General features: G+C 43.9%; 1 protein-coding gene across 2 annotated transcripts in view; it reads left to right on the forward strand.

Moving 5' to 3' along the window:
- The window catches only part of Tmem132b (transmembrane protein 132B), a 423,578-nt gene that overhangs the window by 268,183 nt on the left and 136,146 nt on the right, over positions 1 to 19,249 (forward strand). For both annotated transcript variants that reach the window (XM_045132377.1, XM_045132378.1), the window contains exon 4: positions 19,009 to 19,195. In XM_045132377.1, coding sequence (XP_044988312.1) covers positions 19,009 to 19,195 — 187 coding nt within the window. The remainder of the gene's footprint in view (positions 1 to 19,008; positions 19,196 to 19,249) is intronic.

A 19,249-nucleotide genomic window follows, 5' to 3' on the forward strand; every position in this document is an offset into this window, starting at 1 on the left:
GAACTTCCCTGCAGATCCCACAGCCTGGAGCAGGGCCTGGTACCCAGAGAATGCTCAATGCTCAGGAACATCTCACTGAATGTTTGAGTGCACAAGTTATAGGTCAGACCCATCTTATTTGTGAACCTTTGGCAAATTACAGGCCAAGTGCAGGTGACTGTGAGTCTCTAGCTTCCTTAGATATATCCCTGGTTTTGCTAACCTTGGTGTTCTGAGATCAACCAAGCTCCAAATGTTCAGTTTCCATGAGAAAATTGAGCTCCTTTGATTGTATGTTCCCATTCTGAGGCCAGTGAGTATAGTGTCTGAGTCTCAGCATTCCTCAGTGGACAGGATTTTCAAGGACTGATAGGGTTCTCAGACAGAATGGCTGTGGGGCAGGGGAGATGGCTTAGTCAGTAAAGTGCTTGCCTCCCAAGTATAAGACTTGATTTCCATGCCCAGAATCATTATAAAAGTGCTAGGTATGGCTTCATGCACCTGTAAGGAGCCAGAGATAGGTGGATCGCTGGGGTTTGCTGGCCAGCCAGTCTAGCTAAATGGGTGAGCTCCAGCCCAATGACGGACCCTGTCTCAAAAAAGGTGGAAAGTGTTCTTGAGGAATTCTACCTAAAGTTGTTTTCTGGCCTCCACATGTCCGCCTCCCACCTTACATGAGCATGCATACACATGGGTTTACAAAAGGAGAAAGACCGGCTTTGCCACACTGACCTTGGAGGTTCAGATCTGAGCAGCAATTTGTTCTTTGCTTGAATGTCAGGTCAGAGTCCATCCTCCCTAAGCCGAGCTTTGTCTCCCTGTTTGCTCAGGACCCTCCGCAGTAATGCCAGGTGTACCGGCGACAAGCTGATGGTGTCAAAGTTCAGTTAGTCACATGGCCATTGCACAGCGAGAGCCTCTTGTTAAGTGTCTGGCTTGGCCACCGATGGATGGCACCTACTGCAGGTTGGGGAGTGGTCTTTCTCCCTACACCCACATCTCATTACTGCCTAGTCATTTTCCCTCCTGGGGGACATGCACATGTAGATGTGGATGTGGGACCAGTGTTGGGCAATTTCATAGTGTCGGTGTGTGAACCCTTTGTAAGCCCCATCCCTTTTCCCCTGTAGCCCAGAGAAACAGCTTCCTGAGTAATGTACACAGAACCTTTCCCTGTTCTGGGACATGTCAGTTTTGCATTCTGTACTGGGTATATGAGCAGTCTTGGGAGACAAAAAGAAAAAATCTAGGCTGGTTCTGTCACCATTCCCCATTAACTCACATCAGAGTCTGGCTCATACTGATCTTGGGACCAAGTAGTCTCTCTCAATCAAAACATGGCAGAGTAGGAATGAGCCCAATTGTATGTAAAGAATTTTAAGTGCTTGAATAGATGTAATCAGCAAAGGAGATGTGAGCGAAGTCACATATACATAATCCTTTCCAGTTGCGGTTGACTTAGGATCTAATTACTGGAGAGTAATTGGCCTATAAGAAAGATTTTGAGGCTGTTGTAATTAACACAATGGGCCAGATGGAAGTTGGGATGGGATCGTTGTTCTAATTAATTGCTGATAAGAGAATTCCTGTTTCCTGAGGGGCAGCTCCTCACTCAGAGAAGTGTGAGCACCTTGGGATGAGAGGTATGTGCACAGCTCTGCCTGCTTCCCTTCGACTTTCTGCCCTGCTGACGCTTACTGAAAAGCCCCAGGTAAATGGGAAGTTAGCGAAACTGCGACTAGTTTTTTGACCAGGATGGCACTCTTACTTCTGATAAATTCCAAGGTTAATGAGGTTATAGATTTAGTGTGGGTTGATTTTGAACCTCCCTGAGTGTCTGTCTCCTTGCCCCATTCCTACCCATGCATTGAATACGGGTCAAATCCGGGGCTTCACCCGTGCCAGGCATGTGCTCTACCACTGAGCTACAGCAGATGTGACAGTCTGCCCTAGCCACCAAGGAAGCAGAAGCAGCAGAACCTAGAAGCCGGGGCGGGGGGCGGGGGAAGGGTGGTGGTGACTGAGAGTGTGAGGAAGGCCCCATGCAGGGAGGCTCTAAGAAGAAAATTCAGTCTTACTGGCTCACACAGAACCAGAGTCAGAGTTTGGGGTGAACACTGTAAAGTGAGTGGAAAATCCTGCAAATGAAAGATTCAGGGATGGGAGCCCTCAGATTCTGTGTATAATCACTGCTCCATCTATGGTGACTCTAGAGCTACCCACATATTATGAAGACCTGGAGAAGCTCACTAGAACTGGCTTTGTAATAAAAAAGCACTGACAGGTTTCTTCAGAGATACACAACAGCCCAGAGTCTCCTCACTGAAGTATTCTGGTGTCTAGAAAAGGATCTAAATTACTTGGAGAAGGAGCTGGGGAGATAGCTCAGTAAGCAAAGTACTTGCCTTACAAGCATGAGGATCTGAGTTTGATCCCCAGTACCCACCTACAACACCGAGCATGGTGATACACATTTAGAATCCCAGTACTGGGGAGGTGGAGACAGTTGGATCTCTGGGGCCAGTCTAGCCTAACTGATGAGGTCCAGGCCAATGAGAGATGCTATCTCAAACAGAAGTGGGTGGTGTACCTAAGGAATTACACCTGTGATTCTCTGATCTTCACATGCATATGCAAATGTGTATGTGCACACCTCCATACATGAAAATGCATGCACACATACATGCACATAGGTAAAGAAACAAGAGCAGGAGACACATACACCAGAGGAACAGCGAGCAGTAAGCGGAGCTTGACCATAGCTCAGTGGCAGAGTGCTTGCCTAGCATGCTGGTCCAATTACCAATACTGAAAAAAACTGGTATACCAACCAATGGAAAGTGATAAAATGATGAAATTAAGATTATTTTTTATTTTTTCGTGTAAAATATGCTTTATTATTCTTTAAAAGGGTTCAGGGTTTGGTTTTAAATCAGGCTGCATACCATTCATCATGAATTTAAGATCACAAAGGAGTTATAATACAGACATGAGGAAGATGTGCTTGCTATTGTTGCCATATGGTTTGTCCCCCGGGGCCTGGGTGCTGGAGGTTTGGTTTCCAGGGTAGCAGTGATAGTGGTGTTGTGGCCTCTGACAATGGGGTCCTAGTAGAAGGTCTTTAGGTCATTGGGGTACTGCCCTCAGGAGCAATTAATGTTGTCATGGGACTCTGGTTAATTCTTACCAGTAAGGTGCTACACAAGCAAAGTTTGACCTTTCACTCCCTGTTCAGCTTCCCTGTTCACCACATGATCATGTGACCTGTCGTACACATGCTCCTGACACAGTGGTGCTACTTTCTGTAGGTTCCCACCAATGCCAGAGCAGGTCATCCTCTGATCTTGGTCTTTAATCCTTCTAAACCATGAGCAGTATCAGTCTCTCTCTCTCTCTCTTTTAACCTGTCCTCATCTATCCTATTACAGCAACAGAAAGCAGACTAATAAAATAGGTAGAAAAAACATAAGAGAGAAATAGAAGATGAAAAGAATTAAGTTGAAATTCTAGCATTGAGATTTATAATATATGAAATAAAAGTTTTATGGATGGCTTACCAGAAGATTAGAGGCAACAGAAGCCAAAGTCAACAAGCTTATGGATAAGCCAATGGAATGTATCCAATCTGAAGAACATAGAAGAAAATAGATTGAAAAATATGTGGATCAGAGCCTCAGGGCCCTGTGTGACAATATCTACCTCTCTCCCTCCAACTGCCAAGCCTTATCCTTGAAACAGTCCCACCTTAGTTGGTGAAGTTCCAACTGGCAAGAGGTCTCACCTCCTGAGTGAGAACATTGAGCTTCCCCAGTGACTACACCCAGGAGACTCTTCGTAGGATCTGAAGCCTTTTTTCTGGTCTAGTGTTCTGCAGCAGCTCATTTTGGGCCTGTCCTTTGTAGGTCAGTTAGGGACAGATTCTTGCTCTTCTAATTTTGACAGTCCTAATGGAGGGCCCCAAGCAATCCTTCATGCATGTCACCCTGTCTCAGCAGGGGAATACCAACACTGGGAATAAATTGTAATTAACTGAAATTGTAGCTGTCAGTGGGCCCTGTAGGCCAGGGAAGTCTGAAGAATGTCAAGGCCATAGATGACCCTCATGGTCATCTGGACAATCCCTGTAGGTACTCAGCATGCACAGGACGTGACCCTAAGACCCCACTCTCATTAGCAGCTTCTCTCCCTTAGAGGGACAACTAGCCTAGTAGGTGTTAGGAAAAAACCACTTACAGGAGGCCCTTCCCAGCCCAGCTGCAGAGCCATCCATGGAACAGGACAGGATGGGTTTTCCCAGGGTGGCAAGCTTCTCAAAGAAGTAGTTAACATTTCTGTGTGTGACTTTGCTTTACACTTTCCCCACCTGTGTGTGTGCCTGGTACAAGGCTAGGGATGTAGTTATCCCTCAGTAAATGTCTATGACAATTGACAAATGAATTCTCTGTCCACTGTCTCTCCAGTATGGGTCTGGAGTCAAGCACTTGGTGGGTCTTAGATGCTCCACCTTGTGGCAGGATGCCTGGGCCAGGCCCTCTTTGGGCACTGACCCTCCTAGAAGATAGAGGCAAGTGGCTGATTCTGTCACGATTCATTCCAGTGTCTGTGAGGGGAGTGACCATCACCCTCAAAGATCCATTTTCTGTATGAAGAGATTGCACAAAGTGCATGGATCATATGCAAATAAAGGGTTCTCACACCTGCTCCTGCTGGTCCATGCACAGACTGTGTGGTACACTCATGGAAACTGCTGATTGGCTGACTGAGGAGAACTGGGGTTCTGGAGGGCAGAAGGAGAACAAAGACTGTTCAGTGTGCAATGCATCCATGGGCTGGGAGTTGGCTCAGTGGATATGAAGACACAAGTGCAGATCCCTGCTGAGCGGGCTTGGTGGTATGCTTGCAATCACAGAGCTGGGAAGGCAGAGACAGGGTTCCCTGGGAGAAGATGGCTAGCTAGTATAGCTGAATCAGTGAGCTATAAGTTCTGTGTGAGAGACTGTCTAAGAAAATAAGGTGGAGACCAATTAAGAAAGACATATACCTGATATCTGGCCTCTGCACACATGCACACACATATACACATGCTAAAAAAGAGAAAGGAGGGCTGGGGAGATGGCTCAATGGTTAAGGCACTTGCCTGCAAAGCCTACTGACGTGGGATTGATTTCCCAGTACCCACATAAAGCCAGATACACAAAGTGGCACACAATCTGGAGTTTGTTTGCAGTGGCAGCTGGAGGACCTGGCACACCCATTCATTCTCTCGCTTTCTCTCTCTCCCTTCCCCCTTGAAAATAAATAAATAAAACATTTAACAAAGAGAAAGAACTGCACCCTTTACTCAGATATTAACCTGGCGTTGCAGATGTGACACTATGCATGCTTCCTCCGCCCTCTCCTCTTGGAAGAGGTGATGCGATCTGAAGCTTTGCCTCTGTGCTGCTGCCCAGACTCACGTGACTGCTCCTGGCCGACACCAGCCCAGGTGGGTTTCTCTCCAGGGAGATAGAAATGAATTCCATTGGGGAAGCCATTGATCATTTTTTAAAAGACTTCATATTTATTTATTAGAGATGGAGAAAGGGAGAGAAAGGGAATGGGCACACCAGGACCTCCCGCCACTGCAAACAAACTGCAGAGGCATGTGCCACCATGTGCATCTGGCTTATGTGGGACCTGGAGAATTGAACTTGGGTCCTTAGGCTTCACAGGCATGTGCCTTAACCACTAAGCCATCTCTCCAGTCCCACTGATCATTTTTATAGAACTGAAGTTTTCTGCCAGATTGATGAGAGAGAAGAGAAAGAGGATGGAGAAGAGAGGGGAGGGAAGGGAGAGGAAAGAAAAGAGAGGAGAGGAGAGGGAAGGAGGGAGGGAGGGAGAGAGAGAGACACACACAGAGAGACAGAGAGAGATCCAGAAAGTTATGCCAGGAATGTCAGCGTTAAGAGCACTCAGAGCCATCATTTCCTGAAAGAGTTTGGGATGTCAGAAAAAGCAGTGGAGGCAAATATAACTGTGGCAGTCTTGGCTATCTCCGGGCTTGTCATGGTGATGCTGATAAAATCCAATCAGCTGGATGGGAGAGTGACTTGTTAGTGTGAGAAACTGCTGTGGGTTTGGCATGGAGGAAGTGGAGGTGCTCCAAGTGTTTGCTCATTAACGGGTTTTATTGTTTTTTTTCTCTGGGAAAGTACTGGTAAGCACAATTAAGGCCAAGGTGCTAACATCATTTTCCTGCGGTGGGGAAATGGGCCTGGAGCTGAGGTGGGAGGCAGAGTATGGGGGAGTGCTAATGTCAAAAAAATGGATTTGAGATTTAGACAAAAGCAAGATAAACTAAATGAGAGATAACTGAATGATAGTAACTTTCTAAATAAAATTTCTTTTTCTTAACTTTTTTTGCACAGGCATATATTATATACTGAGCATATCTTCCTACCCTCCTTTTTTTACGCCCTTTTTTGGTATTTGAGACAAGATCTCACCTATAGACCAGGCTGGCCTGGATCTCACAATGGTACTCCTGCCTCAGGCATGCTGGAATTAAAGGCTTGAGTCACCATGTCAGGCTGGTTTGTTGATGGGAAGAAAGCAAGGAAATGATGTCTATCATGCGTGCACTCTTATCTCTGCCAGCTGCACTTACTTCTGCTCTCTGCCTTTATTTTCTTCAAATTTGAAAAGAAATGTTGTTACAGATATGATTGGAGTCTCTGAAGAAGAGGCTGATTTCATTTTCTTTCTTCTCTGAAGTAGACATAGCCATTACCTGATGCCTTTTAAATAGTTTTGATATAAACTATATAAAATGATTGCGTATGCTTATCATTTTTATAAAAACTATTCAAAGTTTTTTTTAATAATTTATTTATGTATTTGAGAGAGAGAAAGAGAAAGAGGCAGATATAGAGAGATTTGGTGTGCCAAATCATCTACCCACTACTCCAGATGCACGCACCACCTTGTACATCTGCTTTTACATAGGTACTGGGGCATCAAAGCTGCATCCTTTGACTTTTCAGGTGCCTTAACCACTAAGCCATCTCTCCAGCCCATAAAACTACTGTATCATGCATAGCATCTGTAACTTTGTTTCTCCTCTTAATGTTTCTATATTAAAAAATATCAAACTATAAATGACATACCTTGAGATCTGCAGCTTTTATTTGTTTGTTTTTATTGTGTTTGTTTCCTATAGGTTTTCCTCAGTCATTTATTTACCTGTTTTGAGACAGGCTTTCATTGTGTAGCCCAGGCTGACCTGGAACTCATTATGTAGACCAGGCTAGCCTTCATCTCCTCTTTTATCTGCCTACCTTAGCTTCCCAAATGCTGGGATGATAGGCATGACCACCACCCCTGGTCTGCTTGTTTGTTTTTGAGACAGAGTCTCCTTCTGTTGCTCAAGCTAGCCTCAGACATGCAGTAATCTTCCTGCTCCTGCTTACTAGTGCTGGGATTATGGGCAGGAGCCACCATGCCCAGCTAAACCCATCTCATTGAAGTATTCATTACCTGTTTCCCACATGTCCTGGTCCTTGGAACCATCAATCTGCTTCCTGCCTTGGTGGATTTCACATTCTGAGCATGCTGTATCAGTGGACTGATACCTAATATGATCTCTCTTGTGGCAGGTCTCTTCCTTCCTTCCTTCCTTCCTTCCTTCCTTCCTTCCTTCCTTCCTTCCTTCCTTCCTTCCTTCCTTCCTTCCTTCCTTTCCTTCCTTCCTTCCTTCCTTCCTTCCTTCCTTCCTTCCTTCCTTCCTTCCTTCCTTCCTTCCTTCCTTCTTTCCTCCTTTTTTTTTTCTCTCTCTCTCTCTTTTTCCCTCTCTCTCTACCTCTCTCTCTCTTTCTTCCTTTTTTGGTTTTCCTAGGTAGGGTTTCGCTCTAGCTCAGGTTGACCTAGAATTCACTATGTAGTCTCAGGGTGGCCTCAAACTCACAGTGATCCTCCTACCTCTGCCTCCCAACTTCTGGGATTTAAGATGTGTGCCACCACGCCTGACTGTGACAGGTTTCTTACACTTAAATGTTTTCAAAGTCCACCCACATTTCAACATTTATCAGTGTGTGTTCTTTTTATGGCCAAATAATATTCTTTTTTAGGGAAACACCACATTGTATGTATTCTTGTATCATTTGATTGAAACCTGGGCTGTTTTTACATTTTGGCTGATGTGAATGGAGCTGCTGTGATAACATCCATGTGCAGGATGAAGTGGGGGTAAGGTGGAATCTCATGGTTGTTTTAGTTTGCATTTCATTAATGGTTAGGAATCATTGAACTCCCTATTCATTTCTCTGCCCCATTTTTGGAGTGGGTTGTTTGATTTTTTTATTGTTTAATTTTTTGAGTTCTTTGTAGATTCTAGATATTAGGCTTCTGTCAGTGGCATAGCTAGTACAGATTTTCTTCCATTCAGTGGGTAATCTATTGGCTCTGCTTATGGTATGTTTGTCTGTACAAAAGCTTTTTAGCTTCATGATCATATTCTCTATCTCTGTGAAGAATGATGCTGGAATTTTTATTGGTATTGCATTAAATCTGTATTTTGCTTTTGATAAAATTGCTACTTCCACAATACTAATTCTACCTATCCAGAAGCATGGGAGGTCTTTCTATCTTCTCAAGTCTTCCTCGATTTATTTCTTTAGGTTATTTTTAAATGTTTTCATCATATATGTCTTTCACATACTTTGTTAGTGTTATTTCAAGGTATTTAATTTTTTGTTTCTGTTAAAAATGTGACAGCCTTGCTGACATTTTTTTGTATATTTGTCTTTTGCACATAGAAAGGCTACTGATTTATATGCATTGATTTTGTATCCCATCACTTTACTGAAAGAATTAATCACCTTTAGAAGTTTTGAGATAGAGACTTTTGGGTCATTATGTATAGGATCATGTCACCTGCAAATAGGGCTAACTTGACTTCTTCCCTTCCAATTTGTATCTCTTAGTTCTGTCTCCTGTCTTATTGCTGGAGTTAGTACTTCTAGTACTATGTTGAAGAGCAGTGGTAAGAGTGGGCACCCCTGTCTTGTTCCTGATATCAGTGGGAAATCCTTGAGTTTTTCTCCATTGTTATTTGGACTTTAGAAGCTTTACATATAGCCTTTATTGTGTTGAGATATAAATCCTCCATGCCTATTCTTTCTAGCATTTTGATCATAAACTGGTACTGTATTTTGTCAAAGGCCTTCTCTGTATCAATTGAGATGATCATGTGGTTCTTATGGTTAAGTTTATTTATGTGTTGAATTATGTTGACTGATTTCCATATGTTGAACCATCCTTGCATCCCTTGGATGAAGCCTACTTGATCAAGGTGAATAATGTTTTTGATGTGTTGTTGAATTCAGTTTGCAAGGATTTTGTTCAGGATGTTTGAATCTAAATTCATCAGGAATATGGGCCTATAGCAGTCTTTTCTTGTTGTATCTCTGTTGGGTTTTGGTATTAGGGTGATGCTAGCTTCATTAAAAAAGCTGGGGAGGATTCCTTGGTTTCTGATTATACAAAACAGTTTGAAAAAAATTGAATTCAGTTCTTCAATGAAAGTTTGATAGAATTTGGCTTAGTAGCTTATTTGGTCCTGGACTTTTCTTTTTGGGGAGGTTTTTGTTTGCTTTTTCAATCTCCATGGGTGTGATAGGCTTGCTCTGAGTTTAGTTTTGGTAAGTGGCATATGTCTAGGAATTCATCCACTTCTTCCAGGTTATCCAAATTTGTGGAATAGAGGTTTTGTAAGTATGCCCCAATGATTGTTCCAATTTCATTCATGCCTGTAGTGACCTCTCCTTTTTTATTTCTGATTTTGTTCATTGAGACTTCTCTTTTTTTGCTTGATCAAATTGACCAGGGGTTATTAATCTTGTTTATTTTTTCAAAGAACCAGCTCTTCATTTCATCAAATTAAGAAAAATGTTTTCTTAGTTGCCAATTCATTAATTTCTGCTCTGATCTTGATTATTTCTATCCATCTGGAGCTCTTAGGGTTGGATTCTTCTTGTTTTTCCAGTGTCTTTAGGTTAACAGTTAGGTTATCAATTTGTGATCTGTCTTTGTTATGAAGGCTGTAGAGTTGGGTTGGAAAGTTCTGTAGATGTCCATTAGGTCTAGTTTATCTATGGTGTTATGGTCTATTATTTCTCTGTTGATTTTCTGTCTGGATGATCTGTCTATTGATGACAGTGGAGTATTAAAGTCTCCAACTATTGATGGTGTTGGTGTTTATTTGTTTTATTGTCAAGTAGGTTTTGTTCTATAAACTGTGGTCACCTGTATTTGGCACATATAAATTTATGATTGTGATGTTTTTGTAAGACCCCCAAAACGAGGACCCCACGCTCTGCCCGGATATGGTGACACCCCAAATCACTCATGAGAAGTGGTCTTGATGCAAACTGTAAGAGGATTTTATTCCAAGTGCGCTGGGGCCCACAGTCGTACACCGCACAGGGGTAGAGGACTGCAGAGCCCCGAATGCAGGAACGGGACAGTTTTTATAGGGTTTCTAACAAAGCCTGTGCATTAGACCAATCATTTTTTTAATATCAGGAGCCCGCGGGGTGTGAGCCAGTCAGTTTGTGCCACTTCATAGTTTCTAAGCCAATTAGTTTAATTTGTTCAAGCTCCTCATGGACCAATCAGTCTCTTATGACCTTGGTGGTCAGCATTTGCGCAGGTCCTTGGGTGGGAGTAGCAGAGTGTGGTATCAGTCTCCTATGACCTTGGAGGTCAGCATTTGCGCAGGTCCTTGGGTGGGGGTAGCAGAGTGTGGTATCAGTCTCCTATGACCTTGGTGGTCTGAGGCAGGCTGCTACAGCTTATGGTGCAGGCTACTAAGGCTTACAGTGTGGGCTATTAAGGCTTATGGTGCAGGCTATTTACAGAAACCAAATAAGTGGTTTACTTTATTACTCATTTCCCATCCTTGAGGGCTATCTCATGCCCTTTTTACCTAGTTTTATATTAGGAGCTGGCTCTGATATAATGAGAAGAGGGATTCTTTAGTTGCTTTCAACAGAGAGTAAAGTCTGGAGTTTGAGGTATGCAGGGGCCCGCTTAAGCTCCCTTTGGAGCGTGATAGTATTTCTGGGCTTCTGAATTCTTGGGCCCTTCATTTTCTCATGTTGGATCAATCCCTTGATGAGTAAGAAGTGACCTTCTTTGTCCTGTTTGATTATTTTTGGTTTGAAGTTTATTTTATCAGATATTAATATAGCAACACTTGCTTTTTTTCATTTGCTTAGAATATTGTTTTCCATCATTTCACCCTAAGGAGGTGTCTTTAGTGGTGAGGTGGGTTTCTTGAAGACAGAAGATAGAAGGGCTCTCTCTCTCTCTCTCTCTTTTTTTTTTTTTCAAGGTAGAGTTTCACTATAGCCCTGGCTGACCTGGAATTCACTACAGAGTCGCAGGGTGGCCTCAAACTCACAGCAATTCTCCTACTTCTGCCTCCTGAGTGCTGGGATTAAAGGCGTGTGTCACCATGCCTGACGGGGTTCATTTTTGATCTAACCTGTTAACTTGTGTCTTTTGATGGGTGAGTTAAGATCATTAATATTTAAAGTTATTACTGTGAGGTTCAAATTAATGCCTGCCATGATGAGGTATTTTATGGGGTTTGGTGCTTTCTAGTGTTTTGTACTTTTTGAGCCTGGTCTATTTTTGGTTACTTTGATCTTCTTCTTGTTGGCTGTTGAGATTATTTGTTTGACTCTTCTGTGTAGAGGATTCCCTGAAGTATTCTCTGTAGATTTGGCTTTGCGTTCATATAATCAAATAGGTTTTTTCATGGAAAGCTTTCCTTTCACTATCTGTTATATGGCATACTTCTGCTGGGTAGAGTAACTTGGGTTGGAAGCCATTGTTTTTAGATTTTGAAGTGTTCCATTCTAAACCCTTCTATATTTCAGGCTTTCCATTGAGAAATCTGACATAATTCTGATGGGATTGCCTTTGTATGTAGTGAGCTGTTTCTCTCTTTCTTCTTTTAGCATTCTTTGTTTTTATTGTTAAGTGTTTTAACTATGATGTACCTTGGACAGTTTCTTCTTTGGTCTTATCTATTTGGTGTTCTGTGGGCTTCTTGTATATGGATAGTCCTCTCTTTTAAGAGATTGGGAAACTTTTCTTCAATAATTTTGTTGAATATGTTCTCTATGTCTGGACTGGATTTCTTCTCTTTCTGGTATACCAAGGATCCAGATGTTTGGTCATTTTATGGTATCCCATAGTTCTCTTGTATTCTGAATTTTTGAACTTAGCAAAGTTTTTGCTTCCTGATCAGTTTCTTCTGTCTTGTCTTCCAGATCAGAGGTTCTGTTTTCCACATGAGTAACTCTGTTAGTGAGGGATTCTAGGGAGGATTCATAAGCTCTATTTGATATTTGTTTTCTGTTGTTATTTTGTATCATGTCCATCTGTTTTTTGAGGTACAGTTTCAGTTTGTGTTCTGATTTTCTTGATGCTTCCTGGAATTTATTCTTGCATTTGATCAAATCTTTATTAAGCTTAATCAATTGGTTATTGAGAGCTTCCATTTGTTGACTCACCTTCAATTCATTTAAATATCTTTTGAGAGTTCTAATGTTTTCTTCAATCAAGTTAAGCCTCCTATCAAAAGAGCTGAACATTCTAAGAGACAATTTTGTTCAATTTCATTGATATAATTGTGGGTTCTTTGATGGTTTGCTTCCAGTTAAGTGATTCTTTTGATCAGGGTCTCATTGGTTGTTGTGTTTTCATTTTGGGATGGAATTTCTCTTAATTTATCTATGATGTCATTGGAGGCTTCCATTGTGGGACTAGGCATCCTTGGTGGAGATCTCTCCACCTTTTGACTTTTGTTGGCTTTTTTGTATTGTGGTCTACCCATTTTGGGGAAACATTTTATTTTATTGAGGAGGAAGCAAGTTTTTGTCCTTGTAGGCTCTTTGGAGGGTGTTGTGTTTTAAATGTGAACCAGATTGTTGTACTGGTGTACAATGGGGTTATAAGCACAGATGCACAGATTGTGGAGATTGCAGGAATATCAAAGTTACCTGGGAACTGGGAGCTCTGGCCAACTCCACTTGCACATACACTTCAGACATGGGAATCAGCGACTGGGGAACCAGGAGCCAGGAAGCTGGAGAGCCAGGCAGGAGGTCAGCTCCTACAGTGGCCCATGTACCCTCTGAATCAGGGTAATAGGGGTTTGGGTACCCATTAACTAGGCAGGATACAAGAGCAAAAGGCGTGCTTCTGCAGCGCACACACAGGGACCAGGCCTCCCCAAGACAGCAGCAGGGGTACTGGGACCAGGGAACTGGGAGTTGGGGAACCAACCAGGAGCTCTGGTCTACTCACTCTGTGCATGCACCCTGTGGAACAGGGGATTCAGGAACTGGGGACTTAGGGACATTTCAGTGAGGAAGATGGAGTAAGGGGTCTGCTTCCACAGCAAGCTGGCAGGGTCTGAGCAGCCCCAAGCCAGTGTAGAGGAACCAACCAGGGCCAGGGAACTGGGAGGAGCTGGGGAGCAGGGGGATCTGGTCTACTCACTCCATGTGCCTAGCCCCTGGAGTCAGGAGCCACTTTAAAATCTTTTGTGAATTGTTTATTTTGGTTCTCAACTAATTCCATCCTTTTATTCATGGCCTCCTTAAGTTTGTTGGATGTACTTGCCATAGCTTCACTTTGGAGTTCTAAGGCTAGACTTTCCTCTATGTTTGCAATGCAGTCTTCCATTGTGGGGCTCGGTGACCTAGGCGGGGATATTTTGGCTTGGTGTTTTGTGTTCTTTGTTTTGTATTGAGGTTTGTCCATCTTGAGGTCATTGTCTTGTTTTTCTGGGACTGTGGCAATTAGTATCTCTTGTGGAATGTGCGTTGATTGCTTGTTCAGGTTTGGTCAAGGGAGGCATGATAAACTGGTGTGTTCACAAGGCTTTGACTGGGTGCTGTTGAGCCTGAGCAGGTCATTTTCATGTATTTACTCTCCTGGGAATTCTGGGTGGGGCTCTGAGATGCCTGACCAACTCAGTGACCAGAGAGGGTCCTGTTGACTCTCTGGTACTCACTTCTTGGTCCTTGTTAGTGGGCTTGACTGTGGCAAGTGGTGGGAGGCAGGGTGAGAGATAGCAGGGATCCCACTTGGGGGTTTGAATCTCAGTCATGGTGATTATGGGGCCTGCCTAGGTCACAAGTTTGGGCTTGAGATGATTGCAGGTGGATGCCTGTTTGTGAGCCTGCCACAGCATGTTTTGTGTGGGGACCCAGAGGCTCCCTACTTACCCCACTAGGGAACAGGGAGCTGGGGCGTGCTCTGGCTGCACATGAGCGCAGGGCCCCAGCCACCCCATAGCAGCCACAGAGGAACCAGGAGCCAGGGGGCTGGTATCCCAGGCCTATTCATGCTGCAGGATCCCAGCCTCTTGCTGTGAATTTCTTGGATGATTTCTAAAGTTGTGTACATTTTCAGTCACACGTGGTCTCTTAAACCTTTGTTTAGTGAGTCTGTATGGTTAACTAACCTGGCAGTTTCATGACCACTGGGATGGTGCTGAGGATGTCCATGAGTGTCTTTAAGTGCCTTGATCCAGTATGTCTCCAGGCTTTGTGAGTGTGTGTATGTGGTGTGTATATGTGCTCTAGTGTGGTATGATGTATGTATGTTACAGTGTGTGTCCTCTTCTCTCTTCACCTTGATTTCCTTGAGATGGAATTTCTCACTGAACCTGGAACTGACATTCTTTATTACTTTTCAGTTAACCTGGTGACGGTTAGAGTCATGTGTGGCTAACAGCTTTTTACCTGCATGCTAGGGTCTAACCTCAGAAAGTGTCAGGTTTCATGTTTGTACAGTAAGCACTCTACCCTTTTAAGACATTGCCCCAGCTCTTGTGTCCAGGCTTTTGTTGAGGTCTTTTTGTGGTCAGCTTTTGGGGGTAGAACAACTGATATCAGAGACAGTTGCTTCTTCTCTTCCCCCTTTCCTTCCCTGTCCCCAAAGAAGGAGCATTTGCATCACCTCCATTCCCTCCTCTCTGTCTTCCCACTGCATTCAGCTTTTGAGATTCCCAAGGATCTGAGAGAGGCTGGGGGCAAGGACAATGCATTTGGTGCTGGTTCCTTTGTTCCCTTCCTTCTCACCGTGTGTTGAGTGTGCTTCTCTAACGGTGGCTTAGCTCTTGTCAGACATGTGTCCTTGTGATGGCTTCATTCTAAATAGGTGCCCCAAATGCCCCCCTTGCTTCATCCTCCAGGCCCTGGATTTGTAATGGCTTGTTAGGTTGTTTTACCATCCATCCCTAGTTACCATAACATGTTTCCAGTTTCATTTTTTAAAGCATATTTATTTATTTATTTATTTATTTATTTATTTGAGAGGCAGGAGAGAGAGAGAGAGAGGGAGAGGCAGAGGCATACAGAGAGCAAACATGGGTGTACCAGTGCTCCCACTACTGCAGATGAACTCTAGATGCATACACTACCCTTGGCATTTGGTTCCACATGGGCACTGGGAAATTGAACCCAGACCAATAGGTCTAGCAAGCAAGTGCTCTCGACTGCCGAGCCACCTGTCCAGTCCTGCTTCATGTCCCTGTAAGCAACATTTTGCATATTATATAATTATATCCTTGGAGTGTGCCATCCAGGTCCTGGAGTACTTCTGGCTACAGGAGTACATTCCAAAGGTCTTGCAGAGAATTTTATACCAGGGATTTTCTCAAGTTTCATGCTAACCTTTGTGTAAGTACCCTTTGCCCCTCCTTCTGAACCTAGACTAGGGAATTGATTATGAGATTCCATCAAAACCTTCCTCAGTAATAAGTCAGCATGTCTTCTCCTCCATGGCATTAGTGGGGACTCTTGAAAAAAGAATTTCAGTAGGGGACAGAGTGGGTGGTGAGGGGACTCCAGAGAGTGAGCTGTGTGTCTCTTGTAATACAAGCCTATTCTTCAACACCTGGCCTAGCCTAGTTGTGCCCTGGATATCATTTATGGACCACCAGCCCATTTTGTGTCTGTTTATTCCTAACACATGCAACAGTCCCTCTGGGCTCACTTAGCAGTGCTCCTGGGGACTTCTCACACTGTGTTGGATACTCATGAATTCACTTGTTTATCTGAGAAGTATTTAATAAGCACCTACTGTGTTCCACACAATGTTCTAAGTCTCAGGAATACCTTAGTGCGAAAACAGGCAAAAGTGTCTGCTTTTCTATCATATTCTTCAGTGTCTGCATGTGTCCATCTGTGACAATATAAATAATCAATAAGTGACAGTATGTCAGAAACAAAAGCCGTGGATCAGTCAGAGCAGGATAAAGAAAAGGCAAGGGCAGAGACGGGGCGAGGCTGTAAATGAGGAGGCTTCACTGAGCAGCCAGCATTTGAACAATGACTTAAAGATGCTCTTTTCAATGCAGCACCTTGTGTTCATGCTGGTCGTTTGGGATGCATTTTTTCCCATGAATTTTTTTTGGCTTAAAATAGATTTGCTTATTTATTCAACAACATTTGCTGAGGATCTGTTTGCTTCCATCCATATTTTAGGTCTCACTTCAAATGTCAATCATTTCCTCTTGAGGCATTCCCTAAATACCACTTTCTGGTCTCCTGTTGTAATTCACACTATATTAAAATTAAAGTAACTATAAATGTAAACTTTTAATATTTAAAATTGAAAATTTAGTGTAATTTGGTAAACAGATCGAGTACTTGTATTTTGCTCTTCTGATAGCATTAGCACTGTGCAGACTTGTTGCTGGCTTGCCTTCCTAGTAGGTCAGGAGTCTCATCTATTTTGTATCCCAGCAAATTCTCAATGACCAACACAGACTGAGTACTAAATACAGGCCGATGAATGAGAGAATGTGCTGTAGCTGGGTCTCATAGTGATTGCAGACCATGATTGGTGGAGATGGAATGTTCTCTAACAGTGTATGATACTTGCAGCTAGGCAGGGGAACATGGTTTAAGACTCCACTGATGAGAAGCTGCTGGTCTCTCAGAATGTGGAAGACAGCACTCAGAGTTCTCATGGCCTTTTCCCTGTGTGTTCAAGAAGTTATACAACTACTTACTGAATTCCCAATGTTCCAGAAATGATGGCAGCTTACACAGGGGCACCTTTGTCGTGCAGTGTCCACAGCCCAGGTTCCAGGGTGGAGCCTGAGGTGCAGTCTGTGTGTTGGCTGTGAGGGAGTGGCACGTCTCACACTGGAGTGCCCAGTCAGTGTGGACATTGCTCAGTGCTCACCTGTTCTCACTCATTTGTAATATCAATACACAGGACAAGGATCTCAAGAAAAGCCAAACCGGGACCACTGGTGTTCCAATTCTAGAAAATCCCAGGTGGAGAAAGTGTCACCATCTTGGTTTAGTGGCTCAGACTCATCTAGAAGCTTGTGGGGAGAAAAATAATCTATGTAAATGACAAGATGTCAAATTCTCCCTCTTCTTAACCTCCTGTCTTCACCTTTCCCTCTTTTTCTTCCCCTCTTGTGAACATTGACCAATGATTGACTGGTCTCTGGGGACAAGCTTCTGGCCTCTCTCCTTGTCACAGACAGCTTAAACAGGAGCCACTCTGCGCGTCTCAGCCAGCATTCCATTCAGGGATCCCAGGGCTCGAGGTGGGGTGGGCGGGGCTTTCCTTCTCTAGAGGGGAAGCTTTTGTGGGAAATGGGGCTCTAGGAAGGAAGTCATCTCCGTAGGGGGCTGTATTTCAGTGGGAGAGCATCGCATGACTATCCCCTCCCAACACTCATTTACTTCTTCACACTCACACATCTGCACAATCCACACTTACATACTCACATCTGCACACACATTCACACACATGTTCACATCCACATAGTCACTCACATCCATTTACATTCACATGCGCACATATACGCATACATTCACACATACACTCACATATACAGTCCCTCACAATTAACTGCATGCTCAGCAATGCATTTCTTCACTCCAGGAGAAGGTGCCTGAGGACTGAAACTGAGTCCTGGTTCTCAAAGGCAGTTGCAATTATTCAATGAGGGAATTATAGAGCTCTCTCTTAAACTCACAAGGCTTATCAAGAGTAGATCTGGAGCAGGTGAAATTAACAGTTATGAGCTCATTTCCATAGAAATGGACTTATTAGCTTGCATTCCAACTGCTGAAGTAAAAGATCTTTCTCTGGTTTTAGGAAAATTACTTTAAAAAAAATAAAACCCTTCTATACAGAGATGACTCTGGATTTATTGCTGTTCTATTTATTGCTGGACATAGCAGCTCGTAAGGTTGGCCCAGGAGCAGGAGGACGTGCCTTATTAAGAGGATGACCCTCTCACACACACCTACTGGCCTTGCCTGCACATCAACCCTTTCTCCTTCTTTACCTTGGAGCCAGAGCACAGTCTCAGCAGGACTAAATGCCATCTCTAGTCACATCCCTTCACTTCTTCCAGGGCATTTCACTTTCTCAGCATTGCTGCTTCCTGGGTGTCCAGCTTTGGGAGACCTCAGAGCACCATTATGTTTCCCCAACTTGTAAATCCTGGAGTCCGTGTTGCTGATCAGCAAGTACATAGCTACATCGAAGCGGGAGTAGGCACAACTGAGGATGTGCCTCATAATTTGGGGATGATGAAAATGCATAAAATCATTTTGGCACATTTAAGCTAGGGAATGGTGGAGATGTGAGAAATCATTCTTGGCTTTTTCTGGGGGTAGTCCCAGGTGGTGGTGTGGGTGGTGTGGGCATGTGTGGCCCGCAGAGGGCCGAGCAGGGCAGGGTATACCTAGGGATGGAAGGTGCTGAGTTTCTCGGTGAAGACCATTCTTTCCGACAGGGAAGGCCTGTGCACCCACTCTGTGGTGCCACCACCCATGTGTGACCTGTGCATGGGGCTGCCCTGCCCTGTGCTATGGTGAAGCTGCCAATCTTTCTCCTGCATGGCAAGGTGGAATGTGGCATCTCATTGCATTCTGAGCCTTCCATGGAATATGGATTTGCCATTGATCTTCACGTGTGTTTGTCTTCCAGGGCAAATGGCTCCCTGTATGAGATTTTGCAAGTGGCCTTTGGAGTTGACAACAGCAGTGGGTTGGCTGGGGCCCAACAAATCACCTGGCAGGTCGAGTACCCAGCCGAAGACTCCATGAGTGAGCTCTTCGTCTCTGAGATCTTCATCAGCCAGACGACCTTTGTGGGCATCGTCCCTCTCATCATGGTGAGGATTGCATCATCAGACAAGGGTCATGAAGACACCCCCTCTGAATACATT

This window comes from Jaculus jaculus, chromosome 13 (genome assembly GCF_020740685.1).
Source record: "Jaculus jaculus isolate mJacJac1 chromosome 13, mJacJac1.mat.Y.cur, whole genome shotgun sequence".
Taxonomy (NCBI): Eukaryota; Metazoa; Chordata; class Mammalia; order Rodentia; family Dipodidae; genus Jaculus; species Jaculus jaculus.